This window comes from Fistularia commersonii, chromosome 27 (assembly GCF_037954325.1).
Source record: "Fistularia commersonii isolate RoL2024-O1a breed Wild chromosome 27, RoL_Fcom_v1.0, whole genome shotgun sequence".
Lineage (NCBI taxonomy): Eukaryota > Metazoa > Chordata > Actinopteri > Syngnathiformes > Fistulariidae > Fistularia > Fistularia commersonii.
The window spans coordinates 2,594,167-2,613,032 of record NC_141310.1 but is presented as its reverse complement, the minus strand read 5'-3'; the positions used below and the strand labels follow the sequence as shown (position 1 = coordinate 2,613,032).

The window sequence follows — 18,866 nt, the reverse complement described above, 5'->3', positions numbered from 1 at the left end:
TGCTCGCATCAGCTCTTCAATGTGCTCAAGCGAATCACATTATATTGCATGTAACAGCAGGTATACTTTGAAATGCAGTATAGGCGTCAATATGAGCAATACTGTCAACTGCCTTTGCTGCAGTAACTTGTGAAAGCAATTTTCGATAAATCAAACCAGCTGGCGCTTATGAAACAAACATGGTTCCACAGCTTTCTTGTAGCTTTCGGACCCGTCCTATACGCTAACACTTGGATCGCAGCAGACCGGCACTCAAAGCTCAACTCGGTACAAATAAGGCGATCAGATTCTTTTCGGTTTCATCGAGTCAGAGAAACATTTCCATATTTTTCATGTCACAACTGCAAGCAGGCAAGCAGCCCGATACAGATCAGTCAAGCTGTGTCTGTTGGGGCTGTTTCTTATCACTGCATTATTACCAAGTAAAAGACTACTTGCTTATCTGTACTGAAGCTGCTTTCCCTGTTAATGATTCAAGTTATTTGTCACTGTTGTCAGAAATACAGTTTTGATGATACATTAGTAACCATTACATTTTTCAGTGACTCTCCTGTCATGTCTCAAACCTGCATTCTTGTGATTTTCCAGTAGGGGGAAAGGCTCTGCTTGCACTACCAATAATCAAGCCAGAGCTAATTTTTATTTGAAAGGCCAAACTTTTGAAAAACCTGTAAATACCAGACCTTCACTCAAACTAACACACACATATATATATATATATATATATATATATATATATATGATATGATATGGCATTATTGATGTTAATACATTGATTTTAGAGGGTTATTCAAGAATGGAGGATCCAGCAGTGATACTTTCTGCAGTTGGGATGGAAGACCTCTACAGTGATGGGAATGAAAGCGAATCTAATGTGTTGTCATCACACGGTTCTTAACTGCACTTTGAAAATGTGTGATTGTTCTTTCAGTACAACAAGCACCTCTTTGTACATATCGGGCAGACAAATCATTCCTACAGCGACGCCCTGCTGGAGTCGGTGGATATTCGTCAGATTTACGACAAATTCCCCGAAAAGAAAGGAGGACTGAAGGAGCTGTATGGAAAAGGCCCACAAAATTCCTTCTTCCTCATAAAATTCTGGGTGAGTGTGATTTGTCAGTGACATCCTTCTTACAAACATAACAAAGAAATCAAAGCCTTGCAGCTCAATTAGTCTTTACATACGTGCCCGCTAATATAATCGCGTCCTTTTGCTCAGGCTCTTTGTCAAATGTCTGACAGCAGCATCCTGTTGAGACTGCTCGGGATCATCTTCAGTGGCGGAGGATAATCAGCCTACATAGAGAAGATTACTCTCTTAATGTTTGCAGAATGCAAGCTGCTGTATTTGGACTTGCATAGCAGGAGAGCTTTTGATCAAAGCGCTTGCTAATTCTGTGTAATATCTGCAAACAATGGAGTGACCTGGTTGCACTCCTAATGGCTGTTTAAACATTGCATGTATTTCCTCTCTGATGCAAAATGCTAACTAGCGGCAGCCAACAAAGTAGGGATGATGCACTTGGACCAAGTCCCCTCGAATTCCTTTTGAAGTGACCGGCCAATCTAAATTTCAAATGAAAGACAGAATCTGCACAATAATGAATGTATAACTGCTTTGCTTAATGAAGGAGGAGAATGTTTTAGAAGGACGTCTCCTCTTTTTGTAGCCGTAATGAACAGGATGTTCGGGGCACAGAGAGGCTGCCCTCTGGGAAGCGCACCCGTTCAGCCTTGTAAATCTGTCTTTTAACATTCATTTGCTTAATCCTCCCCAGAATCTTCATGCTCTTCAGAATCACGCTCAGATGTGGTCGAGATAAGCCCGTCTTGTGTGCATTGCACGTGGATGATCTGCATAGATATCTGATTTTGGCAAAAAGTGGCACAGAATGTAACACATTAGTTCCTAAATGGTGTGACGTGTTACCTGCTATAATGAAGGTTCAGGGGTCTCCTCCCATACGTGCTGTTTGCAGTGATAACACATGAAACGAATGTGTAAACTCATCCACATGATTTCAGCTAGTTTTGTTTTTCCTCAGTATCACCTCCTACCACAGCTCCTGGTTCCAGCTCCCAGATCAAACTGGCACTGCTCCCACTGCGATGTGATTTGCGTGTCCCATTATTGTCGGTCTTTATTTCAAGACGAGCTTTAAAATGACAAATTTACATTTGCAACTATTCAGTATACAAGTCGGTACTAGCTCCGTTTATGTGGAACTCATTTTCTGCTTTATCGCTCACGATCAGTTAATAAACCAGATCCTCTGTGTTACAGATGGTTGCTTATACTTCCCAATAAATACAACGACCAAAAAGAAAAAGTGTCTGTGTGTTGGGGAGTATTCACCACAAGTATGTTAATGAAATGAAAAGCATATTGTCCTCTCTCCTCCTATAGTTTCCAAAAATAATTGAAACAGTGTGTATTTTCGAGCATTTCCCTAAAAGGATCATTTAATCCTTTCCACAAAGTCATCCCACCATGTGAAAGGAATACCCCACCCCCCGTCTCTGTCGGACAACAGCTTGTCAATGCAGCCCTGATGTTGCTCAGTGACATATTTGAGGACCGGTTTATAATTATATGATAAATCGAAATCTAGATAAGGTTCGAGAAATATTCTGATGAGCGGGTCTCGAATGTAATCTTATATTAGTTTTTGTTTACTTTCTTTGGACATTGTCCCCATTTAGAGCCCCCCAGCTGCTTGCCGAGGGCTCACCAGCTGCGAAGCTTGTTATGTTACTATGACAACTCGTGACCTTGAGTTTTAATCATAATAATGTGACACATGCTTGCCGAGGTGCTACTGCATATCACACCTATTATTACAGTGATTAGGTATTCTTTATTTCCTTTGTTTTGATTGATTTGATTAAAATCACACTTTACATGTATAATCACAGCGGTGTAATTATAATAGAAATGTGTAACACATGTGAATTGACTCAAAAGACTCTGCTGCCCACCTCTGCCCCCAACCCAACTCGGAAAGCATTGATGATAGATCGACTATGTGCATGTAATTTACCGTGAATAAAAAGGCCAACGAGCATCGCGGCTCTTGTCCGTCAATACTCGATAGTATTCAGCATATTTAATTTTCCCGCAGAACAGTGGGACCTTTCCTGTCCGCTACTTCTCGAATACGTTGCTCCGTGACCCCGTGCCCAAACACACTTGTTAATCCCTACTGGATGCCCCGCAGGCTGACCTCAACTGCAACATTCAAGATGAAACCGGATCGTTCTACGGAGTCACCAGTCAGTACGAGAGCTCGGAGAACATGACTATCACGTGTTCGACAAAGGTGTGCTCCTTTGGCAAGCAGGTGGTGGAGAAAGTGGAGGTAAGCACTCCGAAACCTTTTCGCCCATCAGAATGATGGTGGAGTGCACAGTTTATCCTCCGATGTTTGTTACGTCCTGTTCATGCCCTATACTCATCCTCCTGTTTTTTCCCTCCCCTCAGACTGAATACGCGCGGTTCGAAAACGGACGCTTCGTCTACAGGATAAGCCGGTCTCCCATGTGTGAATACATGATCAACTTCATCCACAAACTGAAGCACCTGCCCGAGAAATACATGATGAACAGCGTGCTGGAGAACTTCACCATCTTATTGGTAATAACCTCATTGACCTGAATAGGCGCGGCGCCTCTCCAGGACCCTCATTCTTCTCCTCTTCTGCTGCTGTCAGGGTGTGTCGGCGGCTCCAGTTGGCTTGAAAAGAAAAAAAAAAATCAAAAGCCGGGTTTGACTGGGCCTTGAGATGAGTTTCTCTCGCTGCTCGTACATTCCTGTCATTCCACAGGGGATGAAACACAGTGTGAGGAGCCTCATTATCTACCGGGGGAAAAGGCAGGATAAGAGGGGGCAGGGACCCCTGTTATTAGCCGTCACGTGGGGTCTTAAAGTGTCATTCGCCAACACCGAGATCCGGCAGAATAGACATGCATATGTTCTGAGCTTTATTTTGGTTGCACATCTCGGCGATGGATAAGTGTGAAGGAGGAGCTGTCAATAATTCTCCCTCATCCTCACTGTAGACGCCTCATCGCAAGCGGCAGATTGAAGTAGAGATCGAAAAGTCAGAAGTCGCGCACGCGTTTCAGCAGGTTCCAAGGTGCAAATGGATTTTTTTTTCCAATCAGCAGCCGCGCACGCTCCGTCGTGACGCATGGGTTTCGGACGCACATCAGAGGTCTCACTGTGTTTCAGCAGGAACGTGTAATGTGAAGCCTGCGTTGCTCAGTGCAATACATCGTGACGAGTATCTGCGTGAATGTGGAGGCTCGCAGACCAAACCTTTGCTTTTTGGTCTCCCAAATGATTTTCAGAGTCAAGGTTAATGTTTGAATGCGATATTAGGAAATAGTCACTAAAATGACAGTTGACAAATTCATCACTCACAGAACATGTCAATCTGAAGATTTTCCGGACAAATCAGCCGATTGGGAAAAGTCTGTTTCAGCAGGGAAATCTTTACCACTCTAATGTTCACTGTGGGGCAAGGAAGGACTTTGTGCGTGTTTTCAGTGAAGGAGACAAATAGACGAGGAATCAATTAAGGCACAGGGGAACTTTTTGTCTCGAGGAAAACCGGAGGTTACCTCCCGTCTCACAGCGTCCCTCGGTAACGGCCGTCTGTTGTCTTGCAGGTGGTGACAAACAGGGACACCCAGGAGACCCTGCTGTGCATGGCCTGCGTGTTTGAGGTGTCTAACAGTGAGCACGGCGCCCAGCATCACATCTACAGACTGGTCAAAGAATGATGGGCTCAGAGTCCCCCCGCCCTTTTAAGTCCACGCGTTTCATAGACTCCGTAACCCCTCCCCAAACAAGTGGCAGTGCCTCTACCTGAAAGTCGCACCTACAATGCTTTTTGGTCATGGTATTGGGTGAAGTCAGTTGTTTAAACTCTCCTTTTCCTTTCCATTGATTCTTCGACTGCAGCCATGTATTGCAGAAGAGTTGTTTTTGTATAAAATGCCAGAGTTCTTGTTCAAAAATATGTTGGGTGTAAACATGGCCGTTCCTTGAGAGAGATTTACTAGTTTAATTTGGTTGACGGAACTGATGCGTTGTCCTCCGCTTTATTATATAGACAAACAGAAGAGGAAAAAAAAAATGTGCTGGCCTGCCGTTCAGTCAGCAGCACGATGTGGTCTGTGTTTATGTGTGTGCGTGTGTTTTGTACGTTTGTAGCTCATATTGTGTGATCATGCATTCTGTATACAGACACGCACCTGCAGTCAAGAAACATTCCCAAAGAAATCCCATGGAAACACTAGGTAGACAGTTGCTGAAAGTAGTTTTTGGTCACGAGTACTATGAAATACTGCAATTTCTTTTCTCCTGTTCTTCTGAGTCCCTGTTGAAGCACTCCAAGTCTTAGAAACTAACCGCCGAATGGCGAACCACAGAAAAGCACCGCGATCATGTTGCCTGCGTTGGTGCCGTGAGCGCAAAAAGTCCCCCCCCCTCCCCTCTGTCCTCTCCCTTACCTTTGAAAACTGAAGGGAGGTGTTTGGAGGTCTGAGGCAGGTGAAAGCACTGCTAGAAAATAAGAAACCCCAAATTAAACCCGAGTCCAATATTGTCCGAAAGCACTTTGTTAAAAGCCCCTTTTCCTGGCCTTGCCTTAAGTAACCCCGCTTTTTCCATGTCTGCTGTTTTGGAGAATAACATTTGAAAATAGTCAACAATGGTATCAAATTATTTCCGGTTGGCGAGCTGCCTTGGCTTAATCCCCGCCGGCGTAATCAGACTCCAGGCGGTGCGTTTGCGTGGACTGAACCCCACCCCCCCACCCCATCCAGATCCCGAGCCTTAGTCATGTCGCGGATGCCTGGACCCCCGAACACAAATGTCTCCCTGAAACTGTGATCTCCTGTTTGCGTCGCGTGAGACCTTATCAATACACACTCTGCCAAAGTGTAATCGATCAGTGCCTTAGCAAACACTCCGACGTCACCTTTTTATGTTGTAACAAGTCTAAATCAATCAGATCCGGGCAGGCAAAAAAAAAACGACTTTATTTCTAGAGGCAGTTCACAATTAAGTTGGCAAATTCGGGCCGAGACGCTGCGGCCGAGCCTCGGATTCAGGTTGTATTTTTCTCCCGACTGTAACGTGTCGAAATATCAGCCTTCATCAGAGTCTTGTCTAAAGCAGCCTTCCTGTCGTAAATAGACCAAAACAAAAAAAAACACGAACAGACAATGTCAATCTTTCGTCATGCCCCCTGCATGATTGTAAGGAAGTGCCTTTGGTTTTGAAGAAGAAAAAGAATCCAGCTTCAGAGAAAAGAAGAAGGAGAGAACAACAAATTAAATGACGCTAGACCAAAAATGAGACACAAGTGAAACCAATCACCGCATTGCCTTTTTCAAGGATTGTAATGACGGCAGGGGAAGCTGGTCACCGCTCAGTCACACCACAGTATTCCATTTTTGTGTTTCCTCGTTGGAATCTCAGAATCTCAGAACTGTCGTTTCTGAGGAAACCCTCTCCCTCTCTCTCTCTATCTATCTCTGCTTGAGGTCAAAGGCGAAAACACTGCAGAGGTTTGCTGTGCGCACACTTGCAGGTTCAAGTGTTCTTTTTTTGTTGCTCGTTTGGTTGTTGTTTGTGTGTGTGTGTGTGTGTGTGTGTGGTTTTTTTTTTTTAAGGATTTGGGGGAAAATTGTAGTCTTTCCCCCCAGTGATCCATGAGCGCGACATGGCAAAAAAACAAACAAACAAAAAAAAAAAAAACATCAGCCGGTCGTCACGTTTACCAACAAGCTCTTGTCTTTTTCAGTCCGAAAAAACAAAGCAGAAACAACCGGATCCGATGGGAATATGGGCTAAATTAGACCCCGCGGCTCTAATTGTGATCGACAGGCCGCAGCGATGGAAACGCTGTCCACCATCTGGACTACAATCATCTGAAGTGTTTTATTCAGAGAAGCCCGAAACAAAGTCAGACGACGTCTCTGGCAGATGTGGATTCAGTTCGGTCCCGCGGTGGACTTCCATTCGCCCCCCCTCCGTGTACGCTCAATCGTGCTAGTCGCTTCTCGTGTTCTTCTCGTACGCGCACTCGATCTTTCCGGCGGCGTGGATGTCCGCTGCACTTGGAGGCCGCGGAAATTCATGCGCGGAAGAATCAGGTGGAGAAATCATGCCACAGACATATCACAGGTTTTGCTCTTATATTGTCATTTTTGGTCATAAAGTAGGTACTGGTACCATTTTTGTTTAACCATTTCCTTCCCGAATGGTGGCTTTAACGCAGATTTCCTTTGTTTTCCTTTCTCACAGCTCTCGTAGTCATCATAAACACACTTGGGGTTCCTGTGCAGACCTTTTTATTCTTATTTCTTTTTATTTTGTAAAAAGGTGCTCTGTACAAAATTATATCTTAGCTTTTCTTGGTACAGATGTGTGATATCTTTTCATATCTATGACAGTAACGTGCCGGAGCCAGAAAATAAGAGGTGCTCCGCTATGTTTGTGTGTTCTGCATTATGGTCTCGTCTTTGCTCTGTAACATTATGATGCCTTCTCGACAATAGATATTTTGTAGCTTTCTAGATACTTTGTATGTATGCAAGATTGAAGTTAAATAAATCTGGAAAACTGTCATATATGTGTGTAAGTCCCACTTTTTAGCTGGGGGAAAAAAAAGCCACGAGTGCAGCAGTAGATGGAGCCCGTCTCACTTCTCCAAGTCCTGTTTGGTGGAGCGGATCAGCGGAGGCTGTCATTACCCGCCTTGGACGCTAGAGGGAGACATCGCTCCTCAGGGACCGTCGCTGCACATGCTCGGGTAATATATGGCCAAAAAGCCATTAAGATGCTTATAAATCCGGAAGCAAACCTTTGGCGCTAAATGGTATCATAAAGAAAACCGAAGTGACGTGAATGCTAAAAGCCTGGACCCGCAACTACATTATACCATTATACTTACAGGTATATGGCCATGCTTAGCGATAAATGGATTGACTGCATTACACATTAAAATGAACTATTATCAATTAGTCCATTTAGAGACAATCTGGAGAAAAGAAACATCCCGCAGTCACAAGAAGTCATTGATGCAAATGGAAGTTAACTAAAACTGCTAATATATTTGCAGAATATGCAAAGTATTCATGCATACTCTGTTCCATAACACTTTATGACATTGTATGTGCATGCGGGTTGTTATACAAGTACAGTCAAGATTATCTCTCAGATATCAGTAGTACTGCATCAGCCACAATGTTTGATTCATGTACATAACACAGTATTAACTGTAGCTCAGTATTCAGTGTGTATAGCTTAAAAGCCAAGACTGGAAGAGTGAAACGCTGTCTTTTAAAATGTGAGTAAAGTCATAATACATGTTTAACGAAGAGAGAAACAACAGGTCCCTTTGGACATGAAATGTTCACATACACCACCGGTACTTATCTGTTCACATCACTTATTATGAACACAATTTATATTATTGTATTTTAATTGAACGTTGTTTTAAAATTTGGACTCCCCTTCACATTCAGTTGTAACTGCCTGAAGTGCTGAAAGTACCTATCTATCAAAGATAACTCCCTTCATAATTGGGTAAAAAGAAAGGTCTTGGGATGTTCTGGAATATAATTTTTTAAGGATATGTGTATTAATGTGCCAATGATTGATTCATTACCATTTTGCTTCCTGCCTTCAAAATATTATCATAGGAAAATTTATAATCCCCTCTATCTCAGTATTCATGCAGAGGGACCAACAGATCTCTCTCTGCCGAGTGGAAAGAGTTCACATAATAAAAGTGCTGCAGACACATAAAATTCACACTAAATCATATTTTATCCATAACATTCAATTCATATTAAAAGTGCTGCAACTATTAGGGCTTCAGACAAAGTTGATGCAAGGTCTTTAACCCGGTTTGGTATCAATAAACCCAATAATCCAGTATTCATTCTTGGTTTTAAACTTGAATATCGATTGTGTTGATTTGTATCTTTGTCCCGCCGTCAAATTCAGATTCAAGATTGAACGTGTGTATTATCACATGCACGGTGTAGAAACGTGTCTCCATGTACCGTGAAATTCTTTGCTAAATAAATTACAGAAAAAATACATTTTTAGTAGAGAGCACCACCAAGTGGATACATTTATAACATTCTTCCCTCTGAATTCGTTCAAATAAATTCTCATTATTTGCTCTGGATCGAGGCGGAAAAACGGCGTCCAACGGCGCAGTACCATATATGTCCGTTAGGGGGCGCCGTTGAAGCGGAAGGGAGGCAGCGCTTCTATCACGCGGAGAGAGAAGCAAAATTAAAAAAAAATGCAATACTCGAATGAAAAGAGTAAGAAATTACCAAAAGACTAAAAAGCATACGGCAAACGCTTCATTTATCACGTTCTTTTCACGTGTCAATGTTGGAGCCATCTGGCACAAGAACTAATAAAACTTTTCATTTTTCTTTTCTCAAACACAAGGACGTAACGGAGCATCTATCTTCGGACAGTGCACTAACACACACAAACACACACACACACACACACACAAACACGTTCTTGAATATAACATTCACATCAGATACTACAATCTTCAAAGTCTTAAACTTATATATGAATGACATGACCCTGCTCTCCCCCTTGGTTGAAATCATATTCAAGTTTTTTCATTCATTTATTCATTTTCATTTATTTTATTTTATTTCCATTGATTTTATTTTATTTTATTCGGCCTGTTCTTATGTTTCTGACACCCAACAGAGACGCCCCTGTGAGGCCTCTCCCGGCCTCGGCCTCCGTCAGGAGTGTACGGGACCTCCATCCTCCCACCTGTTGTTCCTTTGCGCACACGGCGGGTGCAGTTTCAACACAGAGTTTCGTTCCCCGTCTTTGTCTCAGCAAATAGTGATGGAGCGGCAGCAGGAGAAGGAGGAGGAGGAGGAAAGGGAGGGGAAGCTTTCTGTGTGGGTGTCCCGGGAGGAGAAAGTGGTCGTCGGCTTGTCCAAGCGCACCACCTGCGCCGACGTGGTCCGGGTGCTCCTGGAGGACGGGGACCTCGCCGGGGGCCCTGCGTCCTACTGCATCGTGGAGAGGTGGAGGGGTTTCGAGAGGGTCCTGCCACGCAACACCCGCATCCTCCGCCTGCGGGCGGCGTGGGCGGAGGAGCGGGAGAGCGTCCGCTTCGTGCTGGCGAGGAGCGGAGCCTCCCTGGCGGAGCCCGGCCCGCGGAGCGCGGAGGCGCGGCTGGTGCCCAGCAAGCAGAGCCCCGTGCAGGCGGAGCCCCGGGCCCCCGGGGGGCTCCTCCCGTCCGACAAGCGGCGTCGGATGGTCTGGAAAGCCTTCAGGAAGCTGGACAAGATCAACCGGGCGCGGGAGAGGGCGACGCGCGGGGACGACCGGATGGAGAGCCTGGTCCACCTGGTGATCTCGCAGGACCGCACGATCCGCAGGCAGGTCCGGAGGATCTCCGAGCTGGACGCCGAGATCGAGCGGTGCGAGGCCAAAGTGCACCGGGACCGGATGGAGAAGCACGGGGTCAACTACGTGCACCACACCTATCTGCAGGCGGGGGACGCGGAGGGCTCCGGGGTGTGCGGGGACTCAGGCGCCCCGCAGGAGGAGCTGCGGGATGAGGGTGCGCTCCAGCGGGAGGAGCTGCGACTCCACGCCGCGGGTCTGCGCATCGAGGAGGAGCTGCGGGTCGTCAGAGGCGACCTGGAGCGAACGCGGGAGGCGTGCTCGGTGCGGGAGCGGGAGATGAGGGACCTGCTAGAGATGGTGAACACTTTGCGCGTGGAGGAAGACGCGTGCGGCGACTCCGTGGAGCGGCTGGCGGGATCTCACAGCGTGGAGGACGACGATTCGGACACGGGCCTGAGCTCCCCGCACACGCACCGCCTGTGCGAGTCCCAGGTTTAGGAGCCCCTGGTAGATAGGGGTGCGGGGAGAGTTGGGGGTTCAGGGGGGTCCGGGATGGGTCAGTCCACTCCACGGAAAGGCCCACAGGATCAGGAAGTGACACCCTATTTATTTGTCCTATTCCTTTCATTTCTCTTCCTGGGAGCATTTGGGTGGGGTGGGGGTTTAATAATCACTAGGGTGACACATTACATAGGTAAATTTACAATTTACATTTTTGAAGTCCAAATGACATAGCAAAACGACTTGTAAATTACAGGCGCCGAGATAAACACAGCGATATTCCGTCTAGCTACATAAACTACGAGGAAGGAACATCTACGACTGTTCAGGAGTGAAATTATTTATTTATTGACCATTCATTCTTAGAATAATTGTGAGTTTACCTTCTGACCAGTGACGTTCAGTGAGGTTCATGGCAGGTGAGGCACGCCTACCGTGAGGCAGGAGAACTGCGTGCCTCACTTCGCAGCCGTTTTATGATCGCTCAGCACAAGAAACTTGTAACACACATATAGTTTTTGACAAAAAATAACACTGTACATTGGAAACGTAGTTCATGTGGCAAAAGCGTTTAACCATTTTAATAGTGACATACAGAGAGACAGCAATATGGTCTTAGTTTAGAGCATGCCAGCAGTCGTCCGTCATTGCGCATTCTATGTTGAGGCTCAATAGTCTGCGGCCTCACTGCATATCTTTTCTCAGTATTTGAACAGTAAATGTGAAAATCCAGTGACTAAAAAAAGCAATCTAAAACTGTTAAAGTTCAATGAAAATACCTTTAAATTGCAAATCACTGATAAATATAACCATTTGATTCTTTTTTTCATTTTACAATTCCTTTCTGTCCAAGAGGCACGGCCTCTCCTGCCTCACTGACTGCACGTCACTGCTTCAGATATATCTAAATATGAAGAGAGACGCCTGTTTATCCATTTCATGCATTAAAATTTAGTTTTGTTTTTTTTTTTGGAAAAAGGATTTCACATGAAAGAACTCGGGGCCATTTCAGCCAGACTGAAAATCTCCCAAAAAGGGGCGGTTCCCTACGGAGCGGCACTGCATGCTGATTGGGCATTACATTCAGAGGCAGCTACAATGGTCAGAACTTCTGTAACGGCGGTAAGATGTGATTTTGAAAATTCTATAATTTTCCACGCGGGGCCCAGATCGCCCAGATGATCAAACTTCCCCTGGGTCATAATTAGGTCAATCAAAAGAAAGTGTTGTTATGAGTGTGAGTGTGTGTGTATTGGCATTTTATGGCTTATCTCGGTGACGTGGACGGATCAGTCACAACAACAACCGAATGAAAGCTTGTTGTTTTTGGCGGGTGTTAGGAGAACCCTCTGTTTCAACAGCGGGATCCAGAGGACGGGAGATGGTCAGGTGTGAATAAAATAGTCATAGCAAAGGAATCAGAGTCACAACAGAGATAATAGCGGCCAATTCAAGGAGAAACCGCCTGTTTGGGACTCAAACACCGGCACACTGGGTTTCTTTTCCCCTCTTGTAGCATCCGTCACAAGCTTTCATGGGCCTGCAGCCCTGAAAACCAAAATATCGAGCTTCACCAAGTCCGAGTGCAGCTGCGGAAACACGGTCTAGACCGAGGGCTAAAGACAGAACCAAGAATGACTCTCGACTTCACTCAGGCTTTGGCAGGAGACAGTGGAGGGTTTGATGACACCGTGGGGTTGTCAGTGAATACTCTGTCCGTAGGACTGCAAGGACACTCTTTACACCTGAGCCTGTTCAATCCTGAGGCTAGTCTGTTTTGTCCCGAGAATAGCCTGTTTACCAGTCTTGAAAGACATTGGACTAGTCTATTTAGACCTAAAACATGGCTTTCTAGACCTGTGACTAGTCTTTTATACCATTGACTTGTCTATAAAAGCCTAAGACTAGTCTATTTAACCTAAGATTGGTCTGTTTAGAGCTGACACTTGACAGTTAAGATGTGCCTGTTGAGACTGTTAGACTGAGGACTTGCGTGACATAAATCGGACTCGGACGGTGACTTGTTCCCACCTCTGGAACACGTGATATGTCAGTGTTTCATACCTCAGGGGTTTTTCTGTGCAAGTGACTAAGAAATAGGTGTCATTAAGTGAAACGTCTGCTCGCTCAATGAGGGCGCAATGATTGTTGTAATAACGCCTAATAGAAGCAACTTTTTGTCCGTGAGCTCCTTTTTCTGCGTGAAAGACGTGAAGGTACATTGATTTTTTTTTTTTTTTTTTAAAAGCACGAGAGGAATAAAAGATGGACAGTGCAACTGCCAGGCAGAGGGAGATACTATACAACATAATATATGACATTATTGTCAATAATGGGAAAGTACTGGATGACATGTTCGTTGAATGGGAGCCTTCTTGCCTTCTCACACACCGCAACGCTCCCTCTGTTCATGTCTTTCACGCGGATCGGCTTTCCCTTTACACTTTGCCACGCAACGTTCGTAAACCATCCTGTCCTGATTGGAAGGACTGTTGGGTGAAGAAGAAAAAGATGCATTCCAGAAGCCTTTGTTTGCAGGGAGCCACTTTCTGAAGAGTTTTTTCCACATCGCCGTCCAGTTCTGCTCAATCCAAGTGTTCTCAGAAGTCTGGAGACACTTGATGTGGGCGGCGGGGGAGGGAAAGGGTGGCCCCATGTATAGTTTTAAGGTGCAGGTGTTTATGGTCTAAATTGCCTCCCAGCAGGCCTCCTCAGGCTTTTAAGGAATGCATTTTAAATGTTGCAAATTATGTATTTTTTTCTCTTCGATTTGTAGTCCAAACATTCAGCAATTGGATGATATCCGACTCCGGCATCCGCGACGCAAGCTCTTGTACGCCTACGAGAGACATGCACACCAACGCGCGCTAACAATCCATGTCGGAGCCCCGACAGAGAGCACGCGGCCGTCTTTGTTCCGGGGTCGCCGCGGAGGTCAGGGGTCAAATCATCAGTGCTTAGGGTTGCTGTATCTGACTGGTCGTGCTGGGGGGGGTTAGGAAGGTGAGAGGCAGGCGTGGGGGGGTTGTGGGGGATCTGGAAGAGTCACGTGTTAAGCCGATATTTGAATTCCTCCTAAAATTCAATTTGTCCTGAAAAAGTCGTGCGCTGCTCCATTAACTGCCCCAGTTGTGGACATATATAAAAAGGAGACTTTGTCCATGGAGACACATGTCAACACTGCTGCCATCTTGGTAAGATGACAATGATAACGTTCCCAAAAAATGAATCTACATTTTCAAAGGTTATTGATATGAAATGCAGAGAACAAAAATGATGTGTTTCCTTTTTTCTAGGTTTATAAGCTAGGCTAGGCTAGTGATATTGATCTTACCTGCCACCTTTCCAATCCTGTCAGCAATCGTGTACTTTCATCAGTGCGTGACAGTATCATATCTTCTCCTGAGTCCTTGGCCACCATCCGTATTTCTTTTATAAATAATAAAAGTATTTTTGTAGCATTTGCTTTTATTATTAGTGACAAAACATTAATGCCGGTCCCCTCCCTACCCTCATACTGTCTTTATCACGTTTGTGATTTCTATCGCTCTGTCTCTCGCCGCCCACAACTCATATTTACTCACATTCATCAATTAGAGATTTGAACGATGAACATCAGTACCCATGACACACCTGACATGACAGGACCATGAATTAAGTCCAGCAGATAATCATCTTTATTCAGGTAAAATTGCAAATCCTCAGAAACAATCACATTCTTAATGACGAAGTAACTCTTATTCATTATGTTTACACTTCATCTCTTTCTACTCGAATGAAATTAATAAAACAGTGTATTTTCAAAAACAATAACAGTATAAAAAGAGTTTGCATATACATATCAATGTACATAGACCTATAATATAAACATGGATGTGCATATATACATACACTTATGCACTTATCTTGTGCATATTCCAAATGATACACATTTTCACACACACACACACACATTGAATACATACACATCTAGATATACACAAATGCAGTTCATACATACATCAATACACATACAATACATGTACATCGACAAATACGTCTGTACCTGTGAATATAAATATGCATATATATATACACATCTTTTACTATAGAATGGTTATAAATGAGCATTTATACATACAGTATGCATACATGGGCATACACATTTACAAATACTCATAAACACCTGTACCTTAAAACGATACGTGTACTTTTATCTACAAATTTAGATATATTACAGATGTATTATACATGTATGTACACATACATGCACATAAAACACTTGATAGCCTTAACTTTGACACTTTATATTTTATTGTATTTCTTATTCTCCCTCCTTCCTACTATTATCTATTATTGTTATGTTTTACTTGAATCTCTGGCACAACAATTTCCTTCGGGATAAATAAAGTTGTTCTTATCTTATCTTATACATATACAAAAACGATCCACTTCAGTCATCAAACCGATTAGATTATAAATGATATATATTTAGTCTCTGTTGTCAAAGCGGTTTCCCCAGTACGTCATTTAAAGAAGTTTAACGTGCTCTAGCGGGCGCAGCCTTCCCGCGCTGTCTAATCCCAGGAATGTGCCACTCTATGTTTGCCCCTCCTCAGGGAGCGAATGGCCATGAAGGCACTAATGAAGGTATTGACTCAGAAGCCCTGACTTCAATACCAGTCTTGAGGTGTGAGGCTCTCAGAGAGCCCTTGGCCTCCCGCTAGCAAACCGTTGCTGCCAGTTTGCGCTTATTAGACCGCATTGTGGTTTTGGCAGGTGTGTTAATCCCGTAAGGCCGGGCGGTGACCCCGAGACCGGGGCCCGCGGGCTACAGTACAGCCTCTTTTACGGCCACTCAGGGCCTGTCACATCCTGTAGGCACAGAGGTAGCCCAGATCTGTCACCCAACAAGCTCATTATCCGTCAAAAATCCTTCTTTAGAAAAGCCACGTCCCCGCTCGGCGGAGTAAAAAAAAAGGATTTATAAATCTATTATTACTTAACAACCTCTCCATTATACCTGTTTTCAAAGACGCCACATGTGCGCGCAGTGCCGCGGAAAGACGCTTAGACTTTTACTCCGATTAAAACGTAAAAGTTGGGCTTTTTCCACGTATATAGGGCTGGTATCCTGTGGTTGCGCCGCTTTCTCCCCGTCGACAAACGATCGAGATTATCACACAGCATTCAGAAAATGCAAGAAAGGAAATCATCTAATTAACTACTTAAGCCCTGTAATCCTATGAGATTTGTTCTGCACATCTGTGCGTCTATTCAAGTCACATGACATGACTGTCGCCTCCTGCTCAGTGTGTCCTCCAGCTGTGCGTCCTTGGTGAAGAAGGGGTTTACGAGGGCCCGAGGGGGAGACTTTGCACCCGTGCCGCTCAGGGATTTGCGAGAAAAATCCGGAGGAATTTCAATTCAGAAAAAAAAAAAAAGGTCTTCAGACCACCATCCGGAGGTAAACGACACGCAGAAGAGACAATCGGTGTTTTTCACGACACACAGATGTGAAGAAACGATGCGGTGCACGAGGACGTCCACGCGCGTTATGTGTTTCAGGTCTTTCTCGCCGTCGGGGTGTCGTCGACGCATGATTCCACAGGTGTGTTTGGTGTATCGGTTACAGACCAAACATATAAAGACGTCTGAAGTCCAGTGAGTTACCTTCCTCTCCGTAGCAGCGAGTGAATTCTGCTGCCGGCGAGGAAGAAAAGAAAACCAAGACTGTGCTGCTGAACAATTGTAGTGTTCCTTCTCTTTTTTTCACCTAAAGGCAATGTTTGCTTCTCATACATAATAAGAGAGGATTGTGTTGCAGTACCTTTTGGGGTCAGACACGCTCACACACACACACACACACACACACGCAATCCCACTCTTGGTCTTTTTGTTTACGTTTTTTACCAGATTTGAATTCCTCACTGTTTTTCTACTCAGATACTTGTTTAGTTTCCGGGTTTCACTGCAAATAGTTTGACTCATTACATCCATTCAGAGATTTTTATTCATTCATTCATTCATTATCTATACCGCTGATTCTGCACTTTTGGTTGTGAGGGTGCTGGAGCCGATCCCGGCTGTCATTGGGCGAAAGGCGGGGTTCACCGGTCGAGCACGGTGTCGCCCATGGAGACGAGCAAGCGTTCACCCTCTTATTCACCCGCCATATAGAGACATAAACCCATTCATTTCCCCATTCATATGTCACATAGAGAAAAACAATCATTCACTTTATCATTCACATATAGAGACACAAGTCATTCACGCTCTCATTCACGAAATCCATTCAGGGATCCTGCATCGCCCTGCATCGCTGATAGATTTAATAAATATTTACACGAGACCTTGAATGTGGACCAGGTGAACATTTCACTGGAAATGCATCCCTGCTCTGCTTTTTCGCTTCTGTCTCAAGTGTTTCGGTTCCCTCGACAAATTCCCAGGCTTTTGGTTTCTGGGTCGACTCCTGGTCTCCCCTCGGAAGAGGCCTCGCATTCATCGCAGTGACGTTTCTACTTCAGTGTCTCAAGTGCTCTCCCTCTTGCACATGTAGAAAATCCCTCATTGAGACTTAGTAATAAAGCAGTAGTAGTTGCCGTGCTGCTACATCTGTACCGCGTTACTATCACGCGGATTAGCGTCTCGGTTGTTTTCAAGAAGAATCACGTGGTGCAAAGTCAACAACCTTGCTTTGGGTGACGCATCACGCATCATTTTATGCATCTCAGCTCCAAAAGGAGAAAAACAGCTGTCAGTTACGAGAAAGCTCGGATACAGAAACAGATACTGAATGCAGCGGTGTATAATTATGTCATTAACGTATAATTACAATCCGTGGTTGTGTATGAACGCCGAGCACGTGTGTGCTGTCAGGGTTTCTGCTGTCAGTGTCATTTCAAAATGAACTCAACCCAATAGGGATTTTACACACAGCTAGTTTCTATCTCATATTTAAGTATTGATATAATCGACGCCTTGATGTATCACACACATGTAGGATGTCAGGGATACAATAACGTTTTGTCACAGTTTTTGTTTTACCCCTATTTCGCATTGTTTGTTTGCATTTTTAACCTCAGAGCATTAAGTGAGAAAAATGTATCTTTTGATAGTGGATAGTATATACAGCATATATTACATCTGATATGTTTCATTCATAATATAGTGTGGTATTTCATTTAATTGAGTCTTAATGTGAGTGTTCGGCAACGGCGATCCGTCGCCCGCAAACGGAGCAGATGGTTGTGATGGCAGGAGTCGGTCAAGGTGTAGTGTTGCGTTATATTAAATTAAAGGACACCAGAGCTGCTCTTCTCCCAGCTGTCACCAAAGGATGAAAAGCCAAAAAAAAACAGCCAACCTCTCGACACCATTCTAAATCAGCCGCTTAGGTTTTTATTGTACCTTGTTGCTAAGAGACAGGCCACTACTTCATTTCCTATCATTTTTTTTGTGTCTTTCATTCAGCGGTGAAATTTAATAATGCCTCCAAAGCAGATGGGAATCATTGAGTTTTACAAATCCTGTGAAAGTTTTCTTGCCTCATGGCTGCTGGTTGCGAATGCGTTTATTCTGCTGATATTCTGATATTCTGACGCCCCTCTCTCATTCCTCCTACTCCTGTCTGCACTCGCGTCCCTTCATCGGCGCATAATCGTAACCTCGTATCTTCTTCCGAATCCCTGGGCTGGACGTGGCTTGATCTATTCCAGCGTCTCACCAGATATCCAGCGTTGTAATTTTCTGTTATGACTATTAAAGCTATTATCGTATCATGCCAGCTATTGTATTGGTATCGTTAGTAACAGATCCTTAGTGTCCGTCCCTCCCAACCTGAATACCCCATATGACTCGATCACACTCTTTCTTTCCATCTCCCTTTCTCTCTTTCTTGCTCTCTCCTGGTTGAGGCAGAAGGTTTAACCTGAGGTTTAACCGCAAAAGGCAG

The 18,866-nt window shown here is 44.5% G+C and overlaps 2 protein-coding genes across 10 annotated transcripts in view; both read left to right on the top strand.

Moving 5' to 3' along the window:
• Window positions 1-7,645, top strand: part of tead1b (TEA domain family member 1b) — a 43,219-nt gene extending 35,574 nt beyond the window's left edge. For 8 of the 9 annotated variants that reach the window (XM_086175327.1, XM_086175325.1, XM_086175326.1 and 5 more), the window contains 4 exons: window positions 932-1,105; window positions 3,222-3,362; window positions 3,485-3,637; window positions 4,675-7,645. In XM_086175327.1, coding sequence (XP_086031453.1) covers window positions 932-1,105; window positions 3,222-3,362; window positions 3,485-3,637; window positions 4,675-4,788 — 582 coding nt within the window. In that variant the 3' untranslated portion in view covers window positions 4,789-7,645. Of the gene's footprint in view, window positions 1-931; window positions 1,106-1,222; window positions 1,772-3,221; window positions 3,363-3,484; window positions 3,638-4,674 lie in introns of those variants that run through there. The other variant, XM_086175334.1, reaches the window with a different exon arrangement.
• A 2,271-nt stretch (window positions 7,646-9,916) lies between these two features.
• On the top strand, window positions 9,917-10,927 carry rassf10b (Ras association domain family member 10b). The gene has a single exon (XM_086174550.1). It carries the CDS (start codon window positions 9,917-9,919, stop codon window positions 10,925-10,927), a length of 1,011 nt encoding a protein of 336 aa, XP_086030676.1.
• Window positions 10,928-18,866: the final 7,939 nt, after the last annotated feature.

Coding starts and splice junctions, on each gene's coding strand:
- rassf10b (XM_086174550.1), top strand. CDS start 9,917: ATGGAGCGGCAGCAGGAGAAGGAGGAGGAGGAGGAAAGGGAGGGGAAG.